This window comes from Hyperoodon ampullatus (assembly GCF_949752795.1).
Source record: "Hyperoodon ampullatus genome assembly, chromosome: 13".
In the NCBI taxonomy this organism is placed as follows: domain Eukaryota; kingdom Metazoa; phylum Chordata; class Mammalia; order Artiodactyla; family Ziphiidae; genus Hyperoodon; species Hyperoodon ampullatus.
In genome coordinates, this window is record NC_136926.1 from 73,989,068 (window position 1) to 74,015,330 (window position 26,263).

Genomic DNA, 26,263 nt, shown 5'->3' on the forward strand with positions numbered 1-26,263 from the left:
CCATCAGCTGCAGACTAAAAATTCCCCCAATGATTGTTCAGTGGATAAAAGGATGTGTTCCTTTTACTTGTTCCTAGAGTTGGTGAGAAACTCCTCCTTGGGATGGAGTTTAATTGCTCATGTAGCAATGAGTGTCTTCATTATAGGCATACCTCAATGACCCATCGGTCAGGTGACTAATATACCCATCCCTCCAGCATCTATCCTTCCTTTCAGTCAACAGATATTCATTCAGTGGCTTCTATGTGTCAGACCCTCTTCCAGACACTGTTCCAGAAAACAGCAGTAAAGAAAAGAGGCTCTGCTCTCAAGGATCTTACATTTAAATGAAGGAGACAGACAATAAACAAGCATCTGGTGCTCTGTGCTATATGAAAAACACTAAAGCGGTGGAGAGGGGAGAGGTAGCACAGGGTGTGGAGGAGGGGCTGCGATTTTATTAGGGAGGTCAGAGAAGGCCTTGACCGTAAAGGACACTGGAGCAGAGACCTGTAGGAGGTGGGCACGCAGAGAGCCATGAGGACGTCTATGGAAGGCACATGCCAAGTAGAAGGAACAGCAAAGGGAAGGGGCCCTGGGCGGGAGCGTGCGGGGCGTGTTCAAACAGCAGCGAGGGGCCCAGGTGGCTGGAGAGATCGAGCAAGGGGAGCGTGGTGGTTTGCGCGGGGATGGGAGGAGACGGGGAGCTGGACCTTGGGGAGTCTGGGCCACTTGAGAAACTCTGCCCTTGGTACTGAGCAGGAAGAGAAGCCACTGGAGGGTTCTGGATGCAGGAGGGACATGATCAAACTTGCGTGTGACAGGGATCACTCTGCCACCCTGCGTGGTATGGAGCGTGCAAGGGCAGACGCGGGACACAGGGAGGAGGCCACGGGAGAACCACGGCAGCTGGGAGTGGAGAGGTGATCAGGTCCTGCACTGACCCATTCACCGTCCCGCCAGCCTAGATGATTATCCCAAACCTGCTTCTCTCTCCTCAGACCGCCCACGCCTCCTCCCCAGCCTCACTCTCAGCGGAGGACCTTGTTTCCTGTTGGACTGTGAAAACTGACACAATAAGAAATCCTCACAGATACACCCACCACGTGTTCCTGCCTCCCAAGGTCAGTGCCCGTGTCCTCTGCCTGCCCCCCATCTGCTATGGAGGAGCCCTCCTTGCTGCTACCTGAACCATCTCTCCACTGGTGCCCTGGATCCCAACCCCTCCCCAATGCTCGAGGATATTGTTCCAGTGATGGCTCCCCACTCTCTCCCCCACCAGGCTTTCCCCCTACAGACTTGTTCCCACCAGCAACAGAGAGTACTAACTCTTGTCAGCCTGTGGACCTCATAGCCCACCCCCACTACTAACTCACCGCTTATATCAAAACCCAAATCAGTTGTAGACTCACTGTCTCCAATCCCTTCCCTCCCATTCAGTCTTGAATCCACTCAAAGTGACTTTCCGGCTTAAAGATGCCTCGGCCAAGGGCACCACAAGCACCATGTTGCTGAGGCTAATTGTCCCGTCTCAGCCCTCATCTTACACGCCCTCAATGGCACTGGACACTGGATCACTCACTTCTTTTTAAGACACTTTCCCGTGGCTTCCAGAAACTCACTTCCTCTTGGCTTTCTTTCTGTTGCACTGGCTACTTCCTGTCTCCTTTCCTGGTTCCTCATTTCTCCCCAACCTTTACACCCTGGCACGCCCTGGGATAGCTCTTCTCACTCTGCACACGTTCCCTACTGACCCTCCTTGTTTTAAATACAGTTCATATGTCGGCAGTTTCCACATTTATATCTCCAGCCCAGACCTCTCCCCTTAACTCCCAACTCACATCTCCAGCTGCCTACTCTCCATCTACCCTTGATGTCTAAAAGGCATCTCAAATTTAACATGGCAGGACTTCCCTGCCATGGCACAGTGGTTAAGGATCCGCCTGCCAATGCAGGGGACACGGGTTCAAGACCTGGTCCAGGAAGATCCCACATGCTGTGGAGCAACTAAGCCCGCAAGCCGCAACTACTAAGCCCACATGCCACAACTACTGAGCCCACATGCCGCAACTACTGAGCCCAAGTGCCACAACTACTGAAGCCCACGTGACTAGAGCCCGTGCTCCACAACAAGAGAAGCCACCGCAATGAGAAGCCTGCGCACCACAACAAAGAGTAGCCCCCGCTCGCTGCAACTAGAGAAAGCCTGTGCGCAGCAACGAAGGCCCAACGCAGCCAAAAATAAAATAAAATAAAATAAAAATTTAACATGGCAAAAATTGAACTAGTCATTTGCCTCCACCCCAACATCTGTAGAGTTGATTGGCAACTCTACCTTCGCATTCTTTCCCTTCAGCAAAACTCTGCTGAATAGCTTGTGCCAGGATCTCAAAGATTCAGGGGAGGGGAGACGAGAGACACAGTCCCTGCTTTCCAAGGGCAGTCGTTGGCGAGGTGCCCAGAGGAGGGACACCTAAGCCCCAACTGCCAGCTAATAAAGACAGTCAGCAGCCAGGTGTGTGTGGGTGGCCTGAGTTGTGAAGACTAAGGAGGAATAAGCTGGCAGAGTGGGAGGCAAGAGGGAGAGGCCATCCAACAACTCCATCCCTGTGTTTGGTACCCACAGCTCAGTCTCCCTCCATCCACACCCACACGAGCCAGTCCGAGTCCCACCTCCTGGTCCTCTCTGCACCCTACCTGGCCTGGCCTGAAGCTTCCCCGACGCTTCTGAGCTCCACCCAGTGACACTCTGCCTCTCCCTCCCCCTTCCCAGATGCAGTGAGTCCAGCACTGAACAGATCTGGTGTCACAACTGCCCATTCCCTTTTGTCACCAGGCGAGGAATAAACCGCATGAGAGCTTGTGAAAGGGTATCCATGAACCCATCTCACCCACCGCTCACCGCAGGAAAATACGTGTACAGCAGGGTCAGCACCCTGTTACCTAGGGACCAGATCCAGTTGGATGCCTGTTTTCATACAGCCCACAAGAATGGTTTTTACAGATGAACATTTGCAATTGACTGGCTTTTAGGGAACACTAACTCTGAACCCCAAATATAAGCAAAATTACTTCAAAAAGTTAGCAAAATGCTACTTAAAAAGACAGAATTCCATTCTTCTATTAGTAAACCTGTGTAATTCACCAATAAAGATTTGTAGATATTGGTTTTCTTTATTGTTACATAAGCATCTACATAATAGCGTTGATTTTGCCTATGGACCTACACAGCCTAAAATAGTTACTATCTGGCCCTTTGCAGAAAGGGTTTGCCCACCCCTGGTCTCAAGTTTTGTCTTCTGTTGGTGAATTTTTTTGTTTCTTCTCTCTGCCTCAAGGTCACAAACATGTTCTTGTCTCCCCGTCTTAAAAACAACCAGCACCGCCCTTCCTTTGGGGGGACTTTGCCCTTAGATTTCATTCTGATTTCCCTTGTTTCCTTCACTTCTTGAAAGGGGCACCTCCATTTGTATCCATGGCCTCAGTTCCAATTCCCTCTTTGACCCATTACCCCTCATCTTACAAAGTCCCCGCCTGCTGTGGTCATCCATTCTGATGGCCTCTAATTATTCCCCAGGATCCTTCTGCAGCATCTGACAGTGTTTCTTTAATTTTTATTGGCGTATAGTTGGTTTACAATGCTGCGTTAGTTTCTGTTGTACAGCAAAGTGAATCAGTTATACATATACATATATCCACTCTCTTTAGATTCTTTTCCCATATAGGCCATAATAGAGTATTGACTAGAGTTCCCTAATACGGTAGGTCATTAAATAGATAACTAATAAGCTTCTGACAGTGTTGATCCCTTTTTCCCTCCAGAGTCACCCTCTTGCCTGGACTCTGGGGACAGTGCCCCCTCCTGGCTCTTGTTCCACCAATGTTGCCCCTGAGCATTTGCCGGCCCCTGCTTGGCACGGACTCTGACCCCTGCATGTTCGTGTTTCTCGAGCTTCCATCCTTGGTCCTTCCCTCCCCTTGTTCTATGTGCTCTACGCAGGTAAGCCCACCACTTGCACGGTTGCTGTGATCATCTGTGTGCAGGTGCCCAGCAAACCAGCGCACTGCTTCGCTTCTCTTTCTGCTCCAGGCTGAGATGCCTGAATTGCTGCAGCCTGATGGGCCACAGAGACCACAAACCTCAGACTCGGCCTACGCAAAATTATTCACCTCGTCTTACACCTACATGAGTCTTCTCCCTGCCTTTACTGTCTTCAAGGGGAGGCATTGTCTACCCAGTCTCCCAAGTTCATAGTCAACCTTCTCTCCCTTTTTACTCCTTCCATGAAGTCTGGTTAAACACACCTACCTACCAAATGTCTCGCAAGCCCATTCTTTCCTCTCAAACTCCCCATGGCCGTGGCTTAGTTCCACTGTCACTGCCTCTTTCTTGGGCGACAGAAACAACTTTCAGACTGGTCTCACCATGTCCAGCCTCTGGGCCTTGTCCTTGGATATCCATTGCTGATGGACAGATAGCTCTGAGAGCCACATCCGCACAGAGGATTTTTAGGGCAATGAAACTACTCTGTATGATACATTATAGTTATCATACGTTATAGTATCATCAGACATTTGTCCAAACCCACAGAATGTACAACCCTAATGTACACTGTGGACTTTGGGCGACGATGATGTGTCAATGTGGATCCCATTATAACAGATGTTCCCGTCTGTTGGGGGGTGTTGGTAAGGGGGAGGCTGTGTATGTGTGGAGCCTGAGCGGATATGGGAAATCTGTCCCCTCCATTCAATTTTGCTGTGAACCTAAAACTATTCCAAAGATTAAACTCTATTAAAAACAACAACAACAACGTGTCTGCTCCGTTGCTCAAGGCTCCCCTGCTGAAAGCTTCTGGTTAGCCCCTGTCTTCCTCTCACCCCAATGCTCATTAGCTGAGCATTGAAAGTTCTTTGCATTCTGGTCCCCAGTCTGCCTCTGGCCTCTTTCTCTGCCCCCCTTTTTTCTACCCTGCCAGTACTCTAGATTTACTGAGCATTTTCCATCTCCTTGAAAACCTTCTTTCACAGCTCTTCATTTCTTTCTTTGAACATGCTGTTCCCTTTGCTGGCACTTCTCCACCCTTGCTCTCCATCTGGCAAACTCCTACTCATTCTTCAACACCCTCCTCCTCCTGGGAGCTTTTCCAGACTCCCTACCTCCTCCATGTCCCCATAACTCCTTGCACTTCATGCCAGCACACTGGGTTTTGTCCTACATGCCTTGCACTCCCACTGGCTGTGAGGGGCAAGAATCTATTGCATTTTCTTTGTATTCTTTAAGTGCCCGTCACCTAGCATGGAACAAAGCCTGGCGCATGGTACATGCACAGCGTTTGGCAAAAATGAATGAATGTTTATATAGGACAAAGTTTCTCGGTCTCAGCATTATTGAACTTTGGGGCCAGATAATTCCTCATTGTGGGGCTGTCCTGTGCATTATAGGATGTTTAGCAACATCTCTGGCCACTTCTCACTAGAGGCCAGTAGCAGCCCTCCCAGTCACAACCGTTAAACTGATATAGGATCTGATCTGACAAACTTGTAGACAGTCAGAGAAGAGGTCACCTAGTTAAGTGTTGATCACACAGATGTCATTTTCAAGGACTTAAAGTAGAAATCATGATAGCCACCCCAAGGAAAAGGTAAGATGCTGATTTTTTGATGTTCATTAAAGTAAAAAATATTTTTAATACAGATTGTCAACTGGGTAAACAAATAGGTATAAGTCCCTAATGCAGGCCCCTAACAACAGTCGATATATTTAAAGGCTCAGAAAGTAGGCTTCTGGAAGGGTCTAAGTGCCAAAAAAAAAAAAAAAAAATTAATGGTGTGACAGTCACCCACATCCAGTGATGGTCACCTGGGTTGGGGAGGGGAATGGCTGGTGTCAGTTCTCTTAGTAAAACCACACAAAGAGCCCTATAATGAAAAGGCCTCAGAAGTGGCCCAGGTTTTGCGTCAGAATGTCTACAGGTAAAGATATAGAACAATTCTGCAACACTTAGTAATCAAATCCAAGCTTAGGAAAAGTCATGAGGGCAGCAGGGCCGGTGGCCTCCTTTCTCCCTTCAGAAATACTATCATAGACACTACCATCATTTCTCTCTCTGGGGGGAGGTGGGTCCCCTTTTCCAGTGAGATGAGGGTGAAGGCCTCTTACTTTGAAGGGAGGCTTGAGATGGGCACCCCGGCCGGGTCTGCACTCATACCACAGGGCGCCGCCTGCTTCCCCAGGGGTGAGAACAGAGAGGCTTCTCCCAGAGGATGGAGAGCATCTGGGCCTGTGCTGCTCCACCCACATCCTGCCTTCTCCTGGGAGTTCAGCTGGAGGCTACACACAGGTGTCAACTTGAGTCAAAGATTGTTGGGAAAACATTTTTATACTAAACAGACAAAGAGGGAGGAAAGATACAAAATTCAAGTGAATTTTAAAGACACAAAAGGTAACATTTCAAAGAAACGACTCTGCAGGCAGATTACTTCAGATTAAGCCCCCAGAGCTTTTGAAGGGAACATATTTCTCCTCCTCTGCCATTTACGAGTATTTCCTTGAGAAAATGTGAGAAGGATGCCTCCTATCCCGCCCCATTTCAGAAGAGGAAAGAGGACCTCTCTCAGCAGCAGATCTGGACCGGGACAATGTCCTTTGAGACACCAAGTGGCCGACCCTTCAAACACCAACGTCCTCTGATTACTTATCACGGCGGGAGTCATTTTAAGCACTATTTCTACTTCTAGGATGAAAGCGTTCGTGTCTTCTTTTATTAAAGATATGTCAAGTATTAGCCAGGGGGCTGGTGGGCCCACCTGGGGCAGTGGGCCCTTCCCAGCACCCCTGAAATCAGCCTGGGGTGTCCCCAGCCTCCCTCTGACAACTTGGTCATCTCTGCAGGATTTGGGGCATCCAGGTTGCCTCCTGAGGACGCCCTGAAGACAGCTGGCCACTGACCCTGCCACAGGGCAAAAGGGTGTTCAGGGTTGACCTGGGTTCTTATTCGTTCCGTAGCCCTAAAAACCAGAGATGGAGCTGGCTGTGATTCAGGCTGTTAACTAGGCATGGTCCCTGCCCAGGGGGATCCTTTGCACGAAGAACACTGACTCTATTGTCATTCACAAATTCAAAACCGGAAGAAGTTGCCGGAATGCGGAGGGTTTTCTCTTATAGACCCACCCGCCCAGAAAAGGGAAGCGTAGGGCCAGCTTCGCGGTCTGGAAATAAACACATCCCCACCCCAGGCCGGCCAACCACCCAGCCCCACGCCCTGGATCTGCAGAGGAGCCTGAGGCAAGGCTGGTAACCAGCTGGCCGCCCTCCCTTGGCTCACCGCTTGGGAGCCCTTTCCCCTCCCGGGCTGCCTCCTTGCAGGGATCGTGCTGAGCCCCCGCCCACCCCGCTTTGTTCTGCCCCTCCCCTCACGGCCATCTGCCAAGTGGCCACGTCTCCGTGGGCCCTGCTCGTCCTCCCTGCTCAGTGGATCATCTAGAGGCTGACGGGTGGGCGTCCGAATCGTCCCCACCCCTGCAGAGACGCACGACGCCCCCACCCCCACCCCCGTGCCCTCTCCTCTCAAACCCTGCTCACTTACACCTTTGCTAACATGGTTTCAAGCACAGAGGCCTTTGAGGAAGCCGCGTGGATCTTGGGCCAGGGGCCGTTTCAGAAGTAAGGCGAATCCTCGTGCTCAGAAAGCAAGTCAAGGTTGGTAAAACGGACAGAGCAAACGAGCAGGAGTGCAACTCCAGAGTCACAGGAAGAACATGCAAGCTGCAAATTCAAATTGATCACAGCAGAAGCCGCAGAGGAAGAGGGGCTTCTGGTGAACCAAATACACAGGCAGACTCGGCAAAGGGGACCCAAAGAAAGGATCTGTGAAAAATGACAACGCTTCCTGTCCACAAAAGATGCCACAGTGTTGTGACAGCCTAAGACCTCAGAAGAAGACACCCATACCTCCATTACCTTCTAACCTGCCGCCCCCGCCGTCAGCCTGATTCACCAAGACGTTTTGCAGGCTTGGCGCCAGCAATTACCACCGAGAACCAGAGGCCAGAAGTGAGACGGACAGAAGCAGCCCTGTGAGCTGCTCACCCTCCTCCAAAAGCATTCCTGCCACAGCAGAAGAGGCCAGGATCCTATCAGCATCCCGAAGATGAAAGATAGACAAGGGGCGACTACCTCTGGAAAGTGCTGATAAAAAGATGTCTTTTGATGGGACCGATGCTCCTAAAGTGGCTGCTCCTCCTGAGGAGGGGGCACCCACCCTTGAGGGACCTACCGCTCTCCTTGAGGGAGTTAATACAATCGTGTCAACTTCTGAGCCAGAGGCTGTGCTTGCTTCCTGGAGCAGAACTGTAGCCGGGCTGAGAAGACCGACTCAGTGGAATCACAGGAGGCCGGTGTGGTCAGGTGGTGCGTGGTCCACGGGCGAGGTCTCCCTGCTCCCCCACTAGGGCTGGGCTCATTACAGTTTCATGCCGGACAGGCTTGGGTTCTTGGAAAACCAAGGAGGGGCTCTGCACTCTTCTCCCTTGCTGCCGGCAATTTTCCACCCGACACCTGGGGGGCCACATACTGCACCCTGAGTATGTTCACAGGAATCAAGTATTAGTGAAAAGCCTGCGGCGAGGCTACACCACCCGGAAAAAGGGTTCAGCTATAATGACAGTTAATGATAGAGAAGTGACTACAATCCACTCCGTGGTGCCCCTTGACAGCTGAACTGTGGGCCGCTCCACACTCTCCATGCTTCCTGCTTACAGGGGGCACAGCCTGGCCAGTTGCAGGGAAAAAAAAAAAAAAGCCTGTGAACTGCCTGACAGGAAACCACAGTGGAAGTGGCTCTCTCTGCAAAGAGCCCCGGCCCTAAGAGGGCAGAGGAGGAAGGAGATGAGACATTTTACAAATATGAATTCACTGAATGGAATTAATTTACCTGAAAGGGCCTCCAGTAAGTTTCTACACTGGGGAAGACAAAACTTGAAACTTATAGACAAAACTTGAACTTGGTTACGTTCACCTTAAGCAATATTCAAACCTATCATCGCCAGGAATGGTTCAAACAGAAATGTGTCTTCTGATGTGACACAATATTTCACTGACAATCTTCTTGCCAAAAAGATGTAATATGCATCGCTTCACAAGGAAGCAGTCAGTCCTAATTATACCTGTTGTCCCGGCATAACTAAGAGACCCCCTTGTTTGGGGTAGCAATCTCTTAGACATAGCTATACATAAATATTCAGAGCTATGCACTTAAGATGTCTATTTTTACTTTAAGTTTTATACATAATTTTTTAAGTGTCCTGGAATGAATGATAAGTTACAGTTCCTCTAGTAAAAAGGGTGTTTTTGGAATAATTGGGGAAATTTCAATATAGATTGGATATTAGGTGATACTATAGCAATGTGAAATGTGTTGGTTTTGATAGCTGTTGTGGTTCTATAGGAATAGGTACACAGAATCTATAGAAAGAATATTGAATTAACTATTAACAATTGGCCCATGAGGTGCAGAATATAGAGGTGTTGTACCAACTTTTGTTGTTTCAAAACTTTTTAAAGTTAAAAAAAAAAAAAAAAGAATGCTGTGTGTTTCCAGTATAGAATCCTGATTCTGGTTCAGCGAACATGGAATCAGGCACAGATGCCCTTTTTTGGACCCTTACCCCTCCATGTACTGTCCTCACCCATGAGTCCACAAATCCTCCCACAGTAAGGAAGGAAATGTGTTTGGATACCAAAACGTCCTCATCTGTCGCCAGGGCGGTGGCAGATTCGCCCGGAAGCTGATTAAGCCCTTGTCCTTCACCCGCCCAGACCCTTTCCAAGTCCCTGGACACATCTTGATATTCATAATTGTGTCCTTTTCCTTAGAAAAGCCCCCAAGTTGGGTATGAGTCAAGCTGCGCAAAGCTGGGGTGTGCCCCTGCGGGAGGGCGCTGTGGTTCCACGCCTGGTGGACTGAGGACGGGTGGATTCTTCCTCCTCCAAGAGGAACTGAAGAGGAGCAGGAAGAGGGGGCTGGAGAAGCCAGAACAGGGCGAGCTCTCACGACAACCCAGTCCAGACTGCTGTCTTAGCGTACTTAGCAGAAAAGCAAGTGAAAGTGGGTTTCTTTGCATTATGCTCATTTTTCTTGAAGTTGCTGAGAATTGTTTGTATACTAAGTATGTTAAGCGTTTCTCGGAGAAGAGCAGCAAGCATTAGACTTTATACGTGGTGTGCCCGACATACCATCTCAGGGTTGGTTTTTTTCCATTTCGTGAGTTAACAGAGATAATGCAGACAAGGGTTCCTTCCTCCTTTCCTCTCCTTTCCCAGTTTCTACTCATATGTAAATGACTGGTCTGTCTGAAGTTTCGAACGAACGTGCACAGGCACAGCCCTTTCTCTTCCCATGTATGATCTCAACCAGATAAGCAGATCAATAAATACAAGCTCCAGACACGCCAACATGTGCTTGTGCCAAATGATATTTAGTCAATGAGTGGATAAAGGTCAGTGTAGTTTACCTCTGTGGGGTTCCAGGAATCGGGTACTACGCTCCTATGTTCCTGATCACCCAGCTCATTCTTCCCTGACACACCACCATATTTATTTTCATCACAGGACTCCTGTTCTATGTGTTTATGGTTTAGACAATGTAATACCCATGAGAGTAGATACATTTTCTATTTAACATGGTATATGCATTTATCTAATTATTCCGTACATACATACATTTACTGAAATATCTAGCAAGTATTTTTCTGCAAGCCTCTGGTGACTCAGTGAAGAATGGGATAGGAGCTGTGTGCGCCCTCTTAGACCTTACAGACAGACACCAGTTGAAATGTGTGTCCTACTGTTTCTTCTCACCCTCTCATCCCTCAGTACCCCGAAAGTCCCCAACAAATTAGAGGGGGGGAACACAAGAGGGAATCATACTTACTCTGGCACTTCTCCAAAGCCTTCCAGAGGCTGTGCTTCAGCGGCATAGATCTTGGCGTAGTATCTGGCGGTATTTTGAACGTAGCATTCCTAGATCACCCAAGTACATGGGAAAGCCCAGCGATTAGAAGAAATTCAGAGAGCATTGCCCGGTAAGGCTCAAATTTCCCAGTATAGGCTAAGCCAATGGATTTCCAAACCCATCCCTTCATTGGGGGCACAGAAGCAACAGTGAATGTAGCCTACAGTTGGCCACTTGCAGAGGAGCTCTGAGATCTGAAGGAACCATCCAGGTGAAGGTCAAGTGGTCTCTAGGGCTTGGTGTCCCTGAACTATGAAATTTCTAGAACCCGCATGGCTGAAGTTCACCCCTGAGCTAAGGGGACTGGTCCCTGGGCAGGATGTCAGATAGAGCGTGGGGACTGTTGGATTTCCCATGAGCTATCCCATCTGAGGTTCTTCTTCAAAGGTGTAACTTGAGTTGTAAGTAATGAACACCTTGCCAAGACTGTTGGCTTAGAAAAGCCCTATACAGTGGAAAGCAGAATCCAGTTTGCTTTTCCTAAGTGGGAGCCTGGAGTCTGGGGGATTTTCCATGACTGGGCCAGATGGCACTTGAAATGGAAGGAATATTCAGTGAAAGAGAAGAACAAAGAAGGATAGACTTGGAGGAGAAAGGAGTACAATTGGCAAAATCCTATGCTCAGAGAAGAGGGGTTGTCTTCACGAGTACCAAGTCCCACACGGCATTGCCACATCTGAGATGACCGTGGAGGGACTGTGTTTGAGAGCACCCAGGAGACTCATCTGAGTCTAGCTTATTCGTTTTATAGGTTAAAAAAAATTCAAAGCGCACCTAGTTTGTGAAAGAGCTAGACCCAGCTCTCCTGAAAGCTTGGCCAGCGCTGGCATAGAGTGAAATGCATGGACAGCGGGGTGGGGGACAGGTGGTGATGCAGGGGGAGAAGCTCGTGTTTTCCTCCCCTCCCCTCTTGCCTCAAGGGTCCTACGACTCAGTAACATAGGAGGGAACTTAGGTAGAGACTTGGGTCAACCTCCCTTCATAGCTTATGGGTGGACATTGAACCTAACTCAGGAAGGCAGGAAACAGGACAAACGTTAACCCTTCTGAATATACCCCACCCTCCTTCCTCTTCCCTAAAACAAACTGAAACACTCCAGAAACTACCGTTGATTTTAGCTGTCCTTGAGGATCCTTGGGGATCCTGGCATCCAATGTAACTCAGACACCCCACTTCCCATGTCATTCTGAGTCCAGGTAGATTCAAACCCCCAGGGGTCTGATGGGGCTTCCTAGGAAGCATTCCTAGAAGTGATCCCAGCCCAGGTAGGAACTGGTGAGGCAACCCAGACATAGACTAGTCCCAACTGGCTGGCACGAGGCCAAGAAATCACTCAGAGGCTGAGATGTGATCTCCAGCATTTAGCCTTAATCTAGTGACTCCCTCATAAACATACCCCAGAGGGAGAGAGACACCCTCTTGGAGACACCCCCATCGATTCTGAGTCTGATTTTCATCTCAGGGTATCATGGGTCCGTCTCACACCTCAAGCAGCACTTTCAGGCCAGGTGGACCCACCTGGGTGGCGAGTTTGTAGTTCCTCTGAATGAGCTCATCATTGTTTCTGGTCCCGTAGGCAACGGCATTGTGCACCTTGAGCACACAGGTGCGGCCAGGCTTGAAGACCGGTGTGAGGCCCTGCATCACTTTGCTGCGGAAGGCTTTCCGGTGGACCCCTTCCCCAAAGTGAAACTCCTCCGTGGCAATCTGACCGCGCAGACGGCCCCCGAAGTAGCTGTCGCTGAGGAAGTCTCCTCTGAAGATGAGTTGGCTGAATTCAATCTCTTCGTATACTAAAGATATAACACAACTTCCGTTGGACAGAAACATCCCGCGATCCTGCTCCTTGGCTAATGAGCATTCCCACACAAGGACAACGACAAGGTTGACCTACAGAATCTAGGAGGGGGAACCGCACTAACTCCCAACAGAGGCATAGCTCAAAGGGGAGATGGTTCACTGGGGATGTAGAAGATCAAGGTGAGGCCCCAGTGGATCGGATGAGAGGGGAACCGAACGGGGGAGACCAGGAAAAGAACTGTAGGCAGATCCAGAAAATATGAACAGAATCATGCAAGGTGATTCAGGGCAAGTTGAAAAGACAGATGAAATGTAGAAGAGGGAGGAAGTACCAGTTGTAAGACTGATCTGCTAGATCATTGATCTGCTGATCAATGTTTCCCAATCTTTTTTTTCATTGTTGACTTCTGCAAGGATTCTTTTTTTTTTTTTTTTTTTTTTTTGCGGTGCGCAGGCCTCTCACTGTTGTGGCCTCTCCCGTTGCGGAGCACAGGCTCCGGACGCGCAGGCTCAGTGGCCACGGCTCACGGGCCCAGCCGCTCCGCGGCATGTGGGATCCTCCCAGACCGGGGCACGAACCTGTGTCCCCTGCATCAGCAGGCGGACTCTCAACCACTGCGCCACCAGGGAAGCCCTGCAAGGATTCTTTTAAATCTTTTTCCCCCCAATTGCTCCACAGAAAATTTTAATACCACAGATGTACTGTGTATCTGGTATGGCTATCTGTGCTTAATACACAAAAATGAGTTTTCTTTTGCCTCCCCAAGACCCAGTTTTGTCCTCTTGGAGGTGATACTGCCTCTGTTAAGAATGACTGTGGTAGTCATAAGAAATAAGTGGGAAAAAACCAAAACAAGTAAAAAGAACTCCCTCTGAAGAGAAGCTGAAAGAAGGTAGAATCATTTTGGATCTACTTGTAAAAAGTACTGAGTTTTCTATCAGCTGTTTGAGTTGATTCTGCATGTGTTTCAGATGACAATCAGTTCGATCAGAATGTTGCATTTTAAACTAGAGATGACCAGACTTCTGATTGGCTGAGAGAAGAAAATAAGATGGCTTTCAATGAAATAAGATTGTTTAGATTTTAAAAAAACCACCTTCCACTCCTCAAAAGTCAATGAAAACTCATCTTTCTGAGATAGACATCATCTATCTGGTTGTGTGAAAATCCCACTTCACCTTTCTATTTAGAATATTTAGCAAAATATTTTTCTCTTTGAAAAATAGCAGCAGGTAGCTTGTTGCTACACCAGGAGTGCACAAGTGCCAAAGGAAAGCACAAAACTCCATTTCCCATTTCCACTAGGATGCAACTGAATGGACTTATTCTCCTAGACACCTGACTCTGGGAATCTGCTCAGCTAGTCGAACTGAAAAGTAAAACAATTGGAGAAACAAAACATGCTGTGTGATGTAGAGAACAAACGTAGGGACACCAAGCGGGGAAAGCGGCGGGTGGAGGGGATGAGGGTGTGTGATGAATTGGGAGATTGGGATTGACATGCATACACTGATGTGTATAAAATTGATGACTAATAAGAACCTGCTGTATAGAAAAATAAATAAAATAAAATTCAAAAACAAAGATAAGAGATAACAAGTGTTGGTGAGAATGTGGAGAAAAGGAAACCCTTAAAACAAACAAACAAAAAAAAACATGCTGTGTAAGTGCCAGAGGCTGAAAAACCCCATGCAGATGGACTGGATGCAAGTCTGGTGCTTCACAGAGAAAGTCTAACCCCAAAAGTGCCCCCCACCCCGCCAACACGGTCCCAACAACTGCACAGTCTGATCTCTTTAATAATTCACTTCTGGACCTCTGGAGCCTAACGCACTTATCACAGGCCCTGTAATCAGGTTGAAATAGCTTATGAGTTGTCATTCGTTTCCCAGGCATTCCTGAGCTCTCTCCTACTTGGTTCAAAGAGTCGATGGGAATGTTGCTTCTACCATTGCCTATATTTCATGCTTTAGGATGCACCCATTTCCTCTGACGTCCAGCTCAGGTTAGCTTACCTTTAACATCTGGGTGATGTGAAAGTTGTTTGAGAACTGGAAGATGACAGAGAAGAGAATGCCTTCAGTACAAATCAGCATTCTGAACTGGTAGGGGCTAGTGGCTTTCACTGGAAACGGCAAAGCCGAGGTTTACCTTCTGTGGTGAGGCTAAATTCCGTAGTCACTTTCCCGTAACTGTTCTTGATGCAGCAAGAATAGAGGCCCTGGTCCTTGTGACTGGCTTGAAGGATGGCCAAGGACACAGTGGAGCTGTCTCCTGCTCTGCAGTGGGGGACATGAGCGTGGGCATGCATCATCATTCTGAAGTTGCACTTTTCTAACAGGAGAAAGAAACTAACACTTCCCTGCCCTCGTGAGTTCAGCCAACGGGCTGGCTGAAGGACAAGATAGGGATCAGCTGTTAAAGTTAACTTATTTGTAGGAGACGATCAGCATGTGTTTGCTTCACATCCTCACTTCAATATGCAATTTGAATGCACGGAAACACCTGGGAGGTTTGACTGCCATTAGTAGAGCAAAGAACGGGAAATGTGAATTCTGGGGGCTTTCGTTAACGTTTCTGCTCAGAATTCCTCAGTTGTGTTACTAATCCAGGTGTCCTGGGCTCAAAGGAAACCTGAAAGTTCCAAACCAGACACAGTAAGAGACAATAGAAAGGGGGTCTTTGTTGTATATAAGGACTCATGGGCTGAAGACTTCAATAGTGTGCTCCCCTAGCAAAGACCATCCATCCATCTGCCCACCCAATCTCAAGTTCCAGGACTGTGCTCTAAACAGAAAAACGTGGTGGTGACAATGATGATGGTCATGGCTAATGTGTATTGAGCACTTGGTATGTGTCAGGCATTGTGCTCATCACTTCAAGGTCTATTCCATGCCATCCTTGGAGCAATCTAACAAATACTATTACTGTCCCCAGTTCACAGAAGAGGCAACTGAGGCACACTGAGATTAAGCAAGTGGCCTAAGGTCACACAGCTGATAAAAGTAGACTCAGGACTTAAACCAAGAGAGTCTGACTCTGGAACCCTCCTCTTGACTGTGATAAGCTGCCTCCAAGTGATCTGTGATCCCTGCCCTCAAATCGGGGATAATTGGGATTAGAGTTAAAGCCACAATCCTTGTTCCAAAGTCTCAAACAGAAAATTTACTTTGCAGCCAAAAAAATACTCAAATATTATTCTGGTTTTGTTCTATATGGTGAATTTTGTTAGACTTTCACCAAGGTCATGTGTGTGCAGTGTATGTTGTGGTTCATTTCACAATTCAACAGCAAAATCCATTCATCTCAGTTTGCATGGTCAACAGAAGTGTTCATTATGGTTTAGCTTTTCAGTAGACTTCAAGCCTCCGATTTACACATGCCTCTTCTGGAATGTACCCATGGCTTAAAACAAAGTCCACTAAATCATAATACTTCCTCCAAGCACATCCTGAAAGTATGGTTGAAAGTGGACATGAACAAGCCCAGTTATAAGGGGAAGATTTCCTGGACAGGCTGCCAAATACCAAGAGTCACCGGGGGGAGGAGCGGGGGGCGTGCAGTATCCTCCTCCGGTGGCCTGTTGATCAGCACAGCGTTTGTGTCCCTGAAAGGGGCAGTCGAGATCGGCCAGAAAGGCTGGCGGCTGAACTAGAATGGTCCCGTGACAAGTTCCTTCCGGCCAAGAAATCCTGATGCTTGCCACAGAATCTCGGCGGCCTTTTCCTGTCTTGGCCCACAGAGGCCTTCTTCTAGGAGGGGTAGCTGAGGAGTCACAAAGACCTGGATTCAAATCCTGAGCTGAGCTCTGGTCTCTCGCCCTCAGTTTCCTTGTCTGGGAAAGAGGAAAGAGCAAGATCCCCTCCTGGCTGGGCATGAGTAGCAACTGACACCTGGCATGTGAAGCCTGACTGAAGGGTCTAGTCTGGGGAGTGGCCATGAGCCATCAGCGGGGGTCAGCTGCTGTGTGCCCAGTACCGGGGGATTTGGTGATGGGGAAAAAGGCACAGTCTTCACCCGTGAGGGTCTTCTAGTCTGGGAGGAGATAGACCAACAGAAAATACCCATATAAACTGTGAGAAGTGAAAAGAAGTGGACTTGTACCTTTTTGAATCAATAGGGGAAAAGCTCAGTTTCATATCCTGTTACCCTGTAAGGGACACAGGTTTTTGCTTTTAGGGGAAGAACGGCCAAATGCACAAAGGGCCAAACAGGAGTGGAGCTTAGCTGGGGAGACAAGTGCAAGCAAAAGAAGCTCCAAGTGTGACCAGAGTCAACAAGAACTAAATCGGCTGGAGGGAAAGGGCATCTAAACTGGGGGCTTCTCAGAAGACCCCAGAATCCATCAGCAGCCCCGGGGAGCAGGGGTGAGGATTGCCAGCACCCACTGCCCACCTTCCAGCCTGGGTGGAGACGTCCTTCCAACGGCCAATCAAGGAGAACCTGCCTCTAATGGCAGCCAGCTCTTCCCTCCCTGCTTGTCCGGCAGGAATGATGTGATCTGTGCTCAGCTTTCAGCCAATCCACTCCATGGGGACAATGGCCCTTTCTAAAGCACAGGCCACTCCCAAGCACCTCTCTCCCCAGAGTGGAGAATGGGTTCCTGGTTACCAAGGAGGTGCTGACGGCCAAGGTAGCCCTGAAGGGTGCCAGCTTGAGATCTTCATGGAGCCAAGACATATACCACCATTGCACAAGCTACCATGTTCTTCTTGGTTTCCTCAGAGAACATTCACCTTGTCCTAGCCACAAGAACTTGTCCTGACACCTAATTTCCAAAATTTAGCCTATTAAGGAAAAGTATCCTAAACTTGGGGACAAAGGCAAAAGGACGATTGAGTGTCCTTTGTGTGTCACTGTTTAATGGGCTCACCCAAGGACAGTTTAGTTATAGGAGATGCTCCTCTGTCGGACTTTGCTATTTACTCTTTAAACATCTTTGTAAGATGTTACAGAAAAACCTGAACGAACTTTATGGTCAACCCAATAGAACCCACCCAGTTATAACTTCTCCTGGACAGAAACCTACAAAAGATAACTCCCAAGGTTTATTGCCTGTTGAACATTAACAAGTTTCGTATCCATTTGCAAACATTCCAGCATTCTTTTGCCTGATTAACTGTATAAATTCATTCCTCAGATGTTCCTTGAAACAGCTTTCCCATCTTACTCATTATTTAATGAGTTAGAGAAGGAAGATCTTTGTTACATGTTCCTATTACATTTGTTTGACAGATCAACTTTCTGATAACTATATCTTGACAAGGCAGTGAGAGATTTCTTGGAGGGGCATGTAAAGGAAACATGCAACCGGAATTAGGGGTGAAAATTTGCTAACGTTTGAAAATCCACCTGAAATATAAATGACTTAATATCGAGGGAGTTATGACTCCCAAATCTCCAGTGGTAGCACAGAGAGGGCACATGGGTGCGCCTAAGCCAGACAGTGTTACCAAGAAGAATGAAGCCAACCTCACCAAGAACTTAAAGGCCTTGGCCACATGTCATTAGTAGATGGCATGCCTACTAAGGTCACACACTTTCTAGAGGGAGGCTAGGTTTTCTAAAGACACCTCAGATGGAAAAGGGACCTGAAAGATTCAAGTGCCAATTTTCAGCTTAGATCAAGAGCAAAAAACACTGGTTCATTTTCTTGGCTGACAGCTACGGAAAGTACTGTAAATGAATAATTAGCACTTTTTTTTTTTTAAATAAAGTTCTAGGGAACCACCTTGATTTTTTTAAAAAATCAAGCCATTTATTCTTCATTGTAATTCTTAAGCCTTACATAAGACAAGCAGGGTAATGATGACCTTTTAGGCAAAGCAGCTTTATTACAACCATAGTCCAGTTGGATTTTTCTGGAGTGATGTTACAGAAATGAAACTATAGCTCCGGTCTTCCATCGTTGCATTTGGAACAATTTCCAGATGTGTTCCAAGCAGACATTTGATTTAATTTTACAGAAAACTGATTTCTCTCACTTTTTCAGCCTATTTGTGATAAGATTAGTGGGTTAAGAACACCTCCCGTGACTCAGGGAGCTGAACTAGGACCTCCTTTGGCAGAAAGGAGCTTCTGAGAATTGTCTGAGTTAGGCTGGTTTCCATCGAACCAGGGGATCTGTTTCTAGAATGAGTCACACCTCCTCAGGTGCAAAAGACGAAGCGTGATTCACCAGTTCACTCGAGCAAGCATTTATTGCTGGAAAGCCTCTTTAGAAAGGTTCAATCCACACGGGGTATTCTTGGCAATGATGCTCACTCTCATCTCTCCCCTCCTCCTCTTCAACTCCTCTAACCTATGGCCCCAGATATAAACTGGTTTTCCCATCTTAGAGATGGCAGCTTACCACCCTGGGTAGATGCCACTTTTCTGTAACCTCACGGATTGTTTTTTCCTTTTGATTTACCTTCTTAGCTTTTTGTTAGGTTAATGGGAATTTATGAGAACAGCAAAATGCACGGGCATATAAAAGAGAGTTCTTTAATCTTGGGACCACAGAACCTCAGACTAGAAGATGACTGGACAGGTTCCCCTGATTTTAAAAAATGTATTGAAAGGTTTGTGCGTTCCTAAGGCCACCAAACGTGATGGTAGCCAAGGCAAGGCAAGAACACTTCACCATCCTCCCTGTCCAGGTATCTGTCCTTTTGTTACTTACTCTTCTTGGATACTTTGGGTGTGGAGTTTCTGCTTCAATCTTCCTTTCACTTCCTATAATTTACTATTGTAGAACCAGGTTGTGAAATAAACAACCAACTGTGAAAAGGAACCGGGGGTGGGGGGGGAATATCTCACCTTCTCTGCACTTGGGCTATTGACTTTGAATCTTTCATCCACCAGACAGTAGAATCTTCATGAATCTCTGCAAACTGGCAGCTTAATTTTACATTTCCAGAGTGGTCAGGGAACATCTCAGCCCGGATCTTTTTCAGTAATATTGGAGCTGGAAACAAGAAACTTGTAGGTCAGTGTTCTTATAAGAATTGCAAAGAGCTTTAGGGTGGGCAAGAGACTTCCCCATTTTATCACATTTAATTCTCACTACAATCCCAAGAGACAGGGATAATCATTATTGCCCTCCACTTGGTGGATGAGGAAATCTGGTGTCTGAGGGGGGATGGCGCTTTCCTAAACATAGAAAATGAACAAGTCAGTAATAGAAAACTCCTACTTTTCATTACTTAAAATTCCTGAGTGAGGTCTGCAATGCACAAAGTGAAACAGAACTTGAAACTTTAAAAAAAATGATGGGAGGGATGGGGGTTGTAGATACCGAATCTATAGGATCTGGGCCAAATAAAGATGCTTTTAGATGACTACCAGATGATCCAGGTCAAAATTTAAGCCGGGGGTTAGGAAGGAGAATAAAATCTGGACTAGCCAAGTCATGTGGCTAAGCCCCCAGGTGTAAAAAGCAACAACAGTAAGTCATTTGCTGAAGAATATTCATCCATCTTTCCCCTTGATCACAGTTATCTTTGCAGAAAGATATCGGACATCACTGCAATCCATTAGGATATCAATTTCATTAGCGAAAGAGAACTGTCTACTTGAATGAAATAGGAGCAATACACAATTCCCAGGGGTTAGGCTGAGCTCTTTTTAAATCAGGGACGAGAGGGTGGCACACCAGGTAAATGTGTAATTATTCAGGGCAGCCACTGGGCGGCAGCCTAGACAAGAGGAGGATGGCTAACACAGCCAGGTGGTCAGAATAATTTGGCAGGTAGAGGTTACTGGAAACGTGGTGTCGGTCTATTTCACACTGAGTTTCATAGTTACACAGCTTTGGTAACAAAATGTCATAGAATCCACAGCCAAGCCAAAAGTCATCAATACCGATGCTTTGTTTGCTCTGCTGCCTCAGATTCCACTACTGTGAAATCGTTAATGTGTTAAATGTGCCTCCCATCTCTTGGCAACAGACTTGGCTTGGATAACAGTGCGTATTTAAAAGCTTGTTTTCTTCCCAGGAAGTAATCATGGGGCACTTGGGTAACAAATTCTTGCATTAGAGAGTAGCTCAGGGTACTAACAATATTATGGGAGAAAGATTAAATATACCAAGTCCTTACTGACGGCAAAACTCATTTCACTTCATCTGGCCCTATCTGGCTACCGGTGCCAGGTGCTCTGGCCCATGGTGTCAAGCTCTTGCTCTAGAGTCTCGACCAAGCCCACTGCCCCACCTGGGACATATTTCCTCAAGGGCCCTTCCTGGGTGATTTGCTGATACCTAAGTGTTCCTAAGGCTGCCAACCCTGTCCACAACCCGTTGTAAGTTCTGAAGACAAAATTGGGGAAGGGGAATTCAGGGAAAGGCATAAAATGGGCAGAACTAAATGAGGGTCTAGGATAGGAAGCTGGCTTGGTCAGGAGGCCTCAGGGCTTTGGGAAAGGACACCTGTCTGTGTGGGATGGAGGGAAAAAAAAAAACAAAAAACAGAGGGAGCTAAAATGAGGCTCGAGAGGGAAGCTAGGTTTATCTGCAGTGTATATTCTGGCCAAGTGCTGAGGGTAAAGGATAGAGAAGTCCCCTGTGACTATAAAGCTTTGGTTGTACTAAGCTTTGAATGTGGAAAAAAGTTTACTCGAGTTTGTTCTATTTCTTTCAGAGTTATCCAAGTCACCCCTAACAACCCAACGCACACACACACACTCCTAACTCCTACCCACCCACCCCCAGAGGGCGGTGCTCCCTGTGGCTGCAGCCCCTCATGCCTGGGGAGGCTGAGCAGCTCCGGAGATCAAATCCTCCAACAGCACCTGGATGGTCCTTTCTCCCACGGAAACAGACAAGCATTCCAAATAAGATTTTTTTCCTCTGGGCTGAAACCACTTGAGATCTCTTGAAAACATGGTTTCATTCTCTCTAAATATGTTTTAAAACTCGGAAAGCAGTTTTGTGTTTGATCTTTTCAGCAGCAGGGGCTGTGGGCCCGTTTGCTGAGGTCTGGGAACACAGTAAGCACTCAGGTAAGAGGAAAAGTCTCTCCCCCGGGGTCAGCGAGGGCCGCAGCGTTCTGCTCCAGCTGCGGCAGGCACGTTACCTGGCTGCAATCTCTTCTGACTTCTGCCAGCTTTCACGGGGAGGGAAAGAACTCCGGAAGAAGAGGCTGAAATCTGGGTGATGGGATGGAGTTTGGCATTGACTCGGTTCCCCAGGCGAAGCAGAATTGACTGCAGTTACCGGGGCTCTGAGCCTCAAGTGGTCTGAAACCTGGAACAGAGACCGGGGTGGGGGTGGGGGGACTTCCGGCTCAAAGGGGAGGGCAAGTTGGAAAGAAACTTTATACTCAAATTTGGAAGAAAACCCAACATCCAATCAGCCACTTCAAATGAAAAAAAAAAAAGATTAAAAGGAGACTGCTGGACTGTACCTAAATGTTTTTCTGTAAATCCTGTTTAGCATGTGGTCTATTTAATTACACTAATTAGCTACACTGATGAATGCTTCTGTTTCTTCTAAAATTTTTTTGAAGGATAATTAAACAGAAAGGCGTAGTAATCACGCTCCCTCAGTTAAGCATACCTACAAGGCAGCCAACATCAGTGGTCCTCCCAGCACATCACCCAAGAACTCGTTAGAAATGCACCTTCTCCGGAATCAGGAACTCTGAGGTTGCGCCCAGCAACCTGTCTTAACAAGCCCTCTAGGGGATCCTGAGGCCGCTCAAGTTTGAGACCCAAGGGCCTACATGCCAGGCCACTGGTCACAGCCGTAGCACCCGACGCCTCCCCAGTGGACACGCACCCTAACTGCAAGGGCTCAGGAGGACACACGAGCTTGACGTCAGGTCAACAAAGCCAGACTTTAACAATGACAGGAAGCAACACAGCCTCACCTGTCCCTTCGCTTTTGCAAGGTGGCCTTTTGGAGTCTTTTTTCTCATCTGTGCGTGATACCGATGTTTCAAGTTTAGGACTCTTTTTAAGAAAGACTGAGTTCTTTCTGGCGTTTTCTTTCTCTTCCAATCTCAGCCTCAGGGTGGCCACCCTGGACAGAATTTTCTTCTTTACTCCCTCAGCTATGTGCCCACTCCCTGGGGTTTCTTGCTTCCCCTTGACCTCCTCTGACCCAGTCACTGCTGGAGGGGCCCTGGGGAGGCAGCCAGCTTGGGCCACCCCAGGGAGGACCTTCTCCTCCCTTGACAATTTCCCACGGCCAAGGGTGGAGCCCTGCTGGCAGGGATCCTGCAGCATCTTAGGAACTTTCTCTGATGCACATTCTCTGGACGTGAGTGTTGCTGCCGGGGAGCCAGATGTGCTTGTGGGTTTGGTTTCCCCAACTGGGGGCTCCTCTATTTTATCTTCCTCAATTTTGTGGCTTCTTGAAAAGCCTGTGATGCTTCCTTCAAGAGATGAAGTAAAAGGCCCCCAAGTGAGACCACTAGAAGGGGGCACATGTTTCCCACACTCACTCTCAATAGCTCCCCTTTCCTTTGAGTTGGAAAACGCACATTGATGGCTTCTGGGCTCTGCTAAATCATTCTCAGGGAGGTCATGCCTTTGACTTGTGGAGCTGTGAGTACCAACTCCAGAGGCGGGAGTCATTCTTGCAAGACCGCTAGAAAGAGGTAAAGTGGGGGAAACTAATTCTGCTGCTTTGTTATTTTTACTTTGTTCAGACCCCGCTAAGCGCCTCTCACTGCCTTCTTGTATTTGGCTTCTGCCGCGTCCCCTCGGAATCGTTTCCCCACCTTTGACAGGAGCCGGGACAGGCAGAATGGCAGACTGTACGTCCCCCTTTGCTTCAGCATGTTGACTTTGTCTTGCCCCCTCTCCTCCACTGTACCCTTGGTCTCGGCTGATGCCGTTTTCTCTTGGAATGGCTTCCCCACGTTGCTGGGGGCACGGAACTTGCAAGATGGATGGTTGGACTTCTACTCTCTGGCCCAAGTTTCCATTATTCAAGCTACTCTCCACTCTGATGGCCCCCAGTGTGGATTCAGAAGGCTCTGGTGTTTCCACCCTGGCCCACTCCACACTTGTTTCATCAGGGGGATCTACAGAGGACTCCAAGATTTTAGGGCAGGTCAGGAACTGTTTAAAGAAGGCAAGGCGATCCATCTTGAGTTGGCTTTCCTCTTGGTTTTGACTTACACTGTTAACACTTTCCTTCCTTCCAGTTCTGGAAGCCTCTGATAGCAAGTCTGTGACACATAATTCTTTCTCATCTACAGGGTCCACAGAGGACTCCAGGAGTCTGGGTTGGCTCAAACACTGGGAGGAAAGACAACTCCAGTTTGCATGGCCAGCTAGGTCTTCACCTTTATGGATTTCTCTGTTATTAGCAATTGCTGAGCCAGACTCAGCCTGAGGACTACAGGCTGATGCTATCTCAGAGCGGTCCAGTTCAGGCACGGCAGCATCAGCCTTTAGAATGTCAGATACAGCCCAGACCCTACCAGGGATGAGACTAGGTTCTGAGTCCTTGCACTTAGAATCTGTCAGTTGTCTTGGTGGCCAGGTTTCTGAAATGGAAGCCTCTAGAGTTATAATCTTCAGCTCTTTACCTGCTTCCCAATATCCTGGACCGCTCTCTTTAGACTCCCCCAGAAGGGTATTACAGAGAGATGGAACATTACTCAGAGCCTGACTATCATCTTCCATTACAGATTCAGCCACCATGGGCACACGAGTCCCCAAGCCCGAGCTCTGTTCTCTTCCCTCCCTGGAGTTGGCCAATGAGTGGTCCAAGAGTACCACGTTTATTTCCCCTTGTACAGCAGACATCATAGGCAAGCTTTCTTGGAAATTTTCATCAGGAGAACCCTGCTGGACCCTCTGTGTTGTTTCACTTCCTTTTTCTTGGAAATTCTCTTCAAGGCTCCTAGTGTCTGCTCTGTCCACGGTCTGGCTCTTCTTTCCAGACTGGTTATCAATCTGAAGAGGGGAATTGCTACAGAAATCCGCTCCCTCTGGGAGCTGAGGAACGTGGATGTGGATTCCTGGTCCACTGGGAGCCACGCACGCTAGTCCTTTTGAAGATTCAGTTGTAGAACCATTTAAAATATGACCCAACTGTGCATTGGAAGGAAGTTGAGAAATATTGTCATCTGGTGCCCGAGGTGAGCTCTCGTCAGGGCCACCTACATGGCTGTTCCCAGCAACTGAAACAGGGAGGTATTTGGGTGGGTGGCCTTTGGTGGCAATGGTAACAGTGGATGTGTCCCCACTCTCCCCAGTCACCTCAAAACACTCAAGATTAGCAATTAATGTTGTTGGCTTCTCCTGAGGAGAAGTTGAACTATGACTGGCTGGTGTGTCTGCAGTGACCGGGGCACTGGAGCTAGAGCTCTCGTCACCACCTTCTTTAGACCATTCCAAAGAGTCATTCTCAGAAGACAGAGGCTGTCTTTCCTCGAGCCCACCTGAGTCACTGGGGCTCAGCCTCTCCTGACCAGCCTTTACCATGGAGGCCAACATGGAGGTGGAACCCTCCACCTTGGAGAGATTTTCCCCAGTGGCACCTTTACTGGCTTTCTGTGAAATGTTCCAGGTGAGAGTACTGATAAAAAGAGGCAACATGGCAGAGGTTCTCTCATTGCTGCTTCCATATGCAGACTGTGGAGGCTCAGAACCTTGTGTTTGAGAAAGAACATCCAGTGCCTTGTCATCAGAAGAACACAAATCAGATACTTTGCTTTGACCTGCCAGCTCGAAGTCCACGGAGCAAATTTCTTGAGGCAAATATTTACCAGCTGGGGCTCCAAGAGGAGAGCTCACAGTATCACACGCTTCTTGGTCACCTGCTTCCGGACGGCCTAGCACACATGCTGTTACTCTGTCTCTTGGCCCAGCACACGCAATTTCCAAGGTGGGGACGGTATGTACAAATTCAGGGGAAGCAAGAGAGGGAGCCCGGGGCTCCCCGGGGTCAGCGCTGTTCTCCTGGGGGAGATGCACCGACGGCTCACAGGGGGGCATATTTTCACTATTGGCTTCTGGGATGCTCGGCTCACACCCTAGGTCTCCCCAGGGACATCCAGGTGTGCTGTCTTCTCCATCTTGGTTTTCTTCCTGCCGTGGGCCTTGGGTACATCTTTCTACCTCCAGGTGTTGGGCCAATGATGCATTTTCCGTGTCGATCCCTCCTAAATGGGAGAAGGAATCTATCGTGGTCATAGTCAATGCGGACTCCTCCCCAGTGGGCTCTGAGAAAGCTGGCATTCGGCTGAGAGAGATTTGCTCCCTGACTGTTTCCTGAATTTGCACCTAGAAGATGAAAAGTGATATTAGTAGAATTGTTCCTGGGAGATCCCACAATAGGGCATAACTGCAATCCCAAGAGTGTTAATCCTTGACAATTATAATCTCAGACAATGAGAAGGAATGATTGAGATCTAAACATTAATCCCCAAACTCTAGCTATTAGAGACATCCTGAAGAAACGTTTAAGCAACAGTATGCTCCAGGGGGTCCTTGGTCAAATTCCCCATTAAAAGCAAAAGGCCTACT

At 47.9% G+C, this 26,263-nt stretch overlaps 1 protein-coding gene across 1 annotated transcript in view; it reads right to left on the reverse strand.

Annotated features, from left to right (window-relative positions):
- ALPK2 (alpha kinase 2) overlaps nt 1-26,263 on the reverse strand; it is a gene marked incomplete at both ends in the record, with an annotated part of 115,834 nt that overhangs the window by 20,899 nt on the left and 68,672 nt on the right. The window contains 6 exon segments of the mRNA XM_079717935.1: nt 10,914-11,002; nt 12,514-12,788; nt 14,812-14,847; nt 14,948-15,075; nt 19,598-19,745; nt 22,648-26,020. Of these exon segments, the coding sequence (XP_079574061.1) occupies nt 10,914-11,002; nt 12,514-12,788; nt 14,812-14,847; nt 14,948-15,075; nt 19,598-19,745; nt 22,648-26,020 (4,049 nt within the window).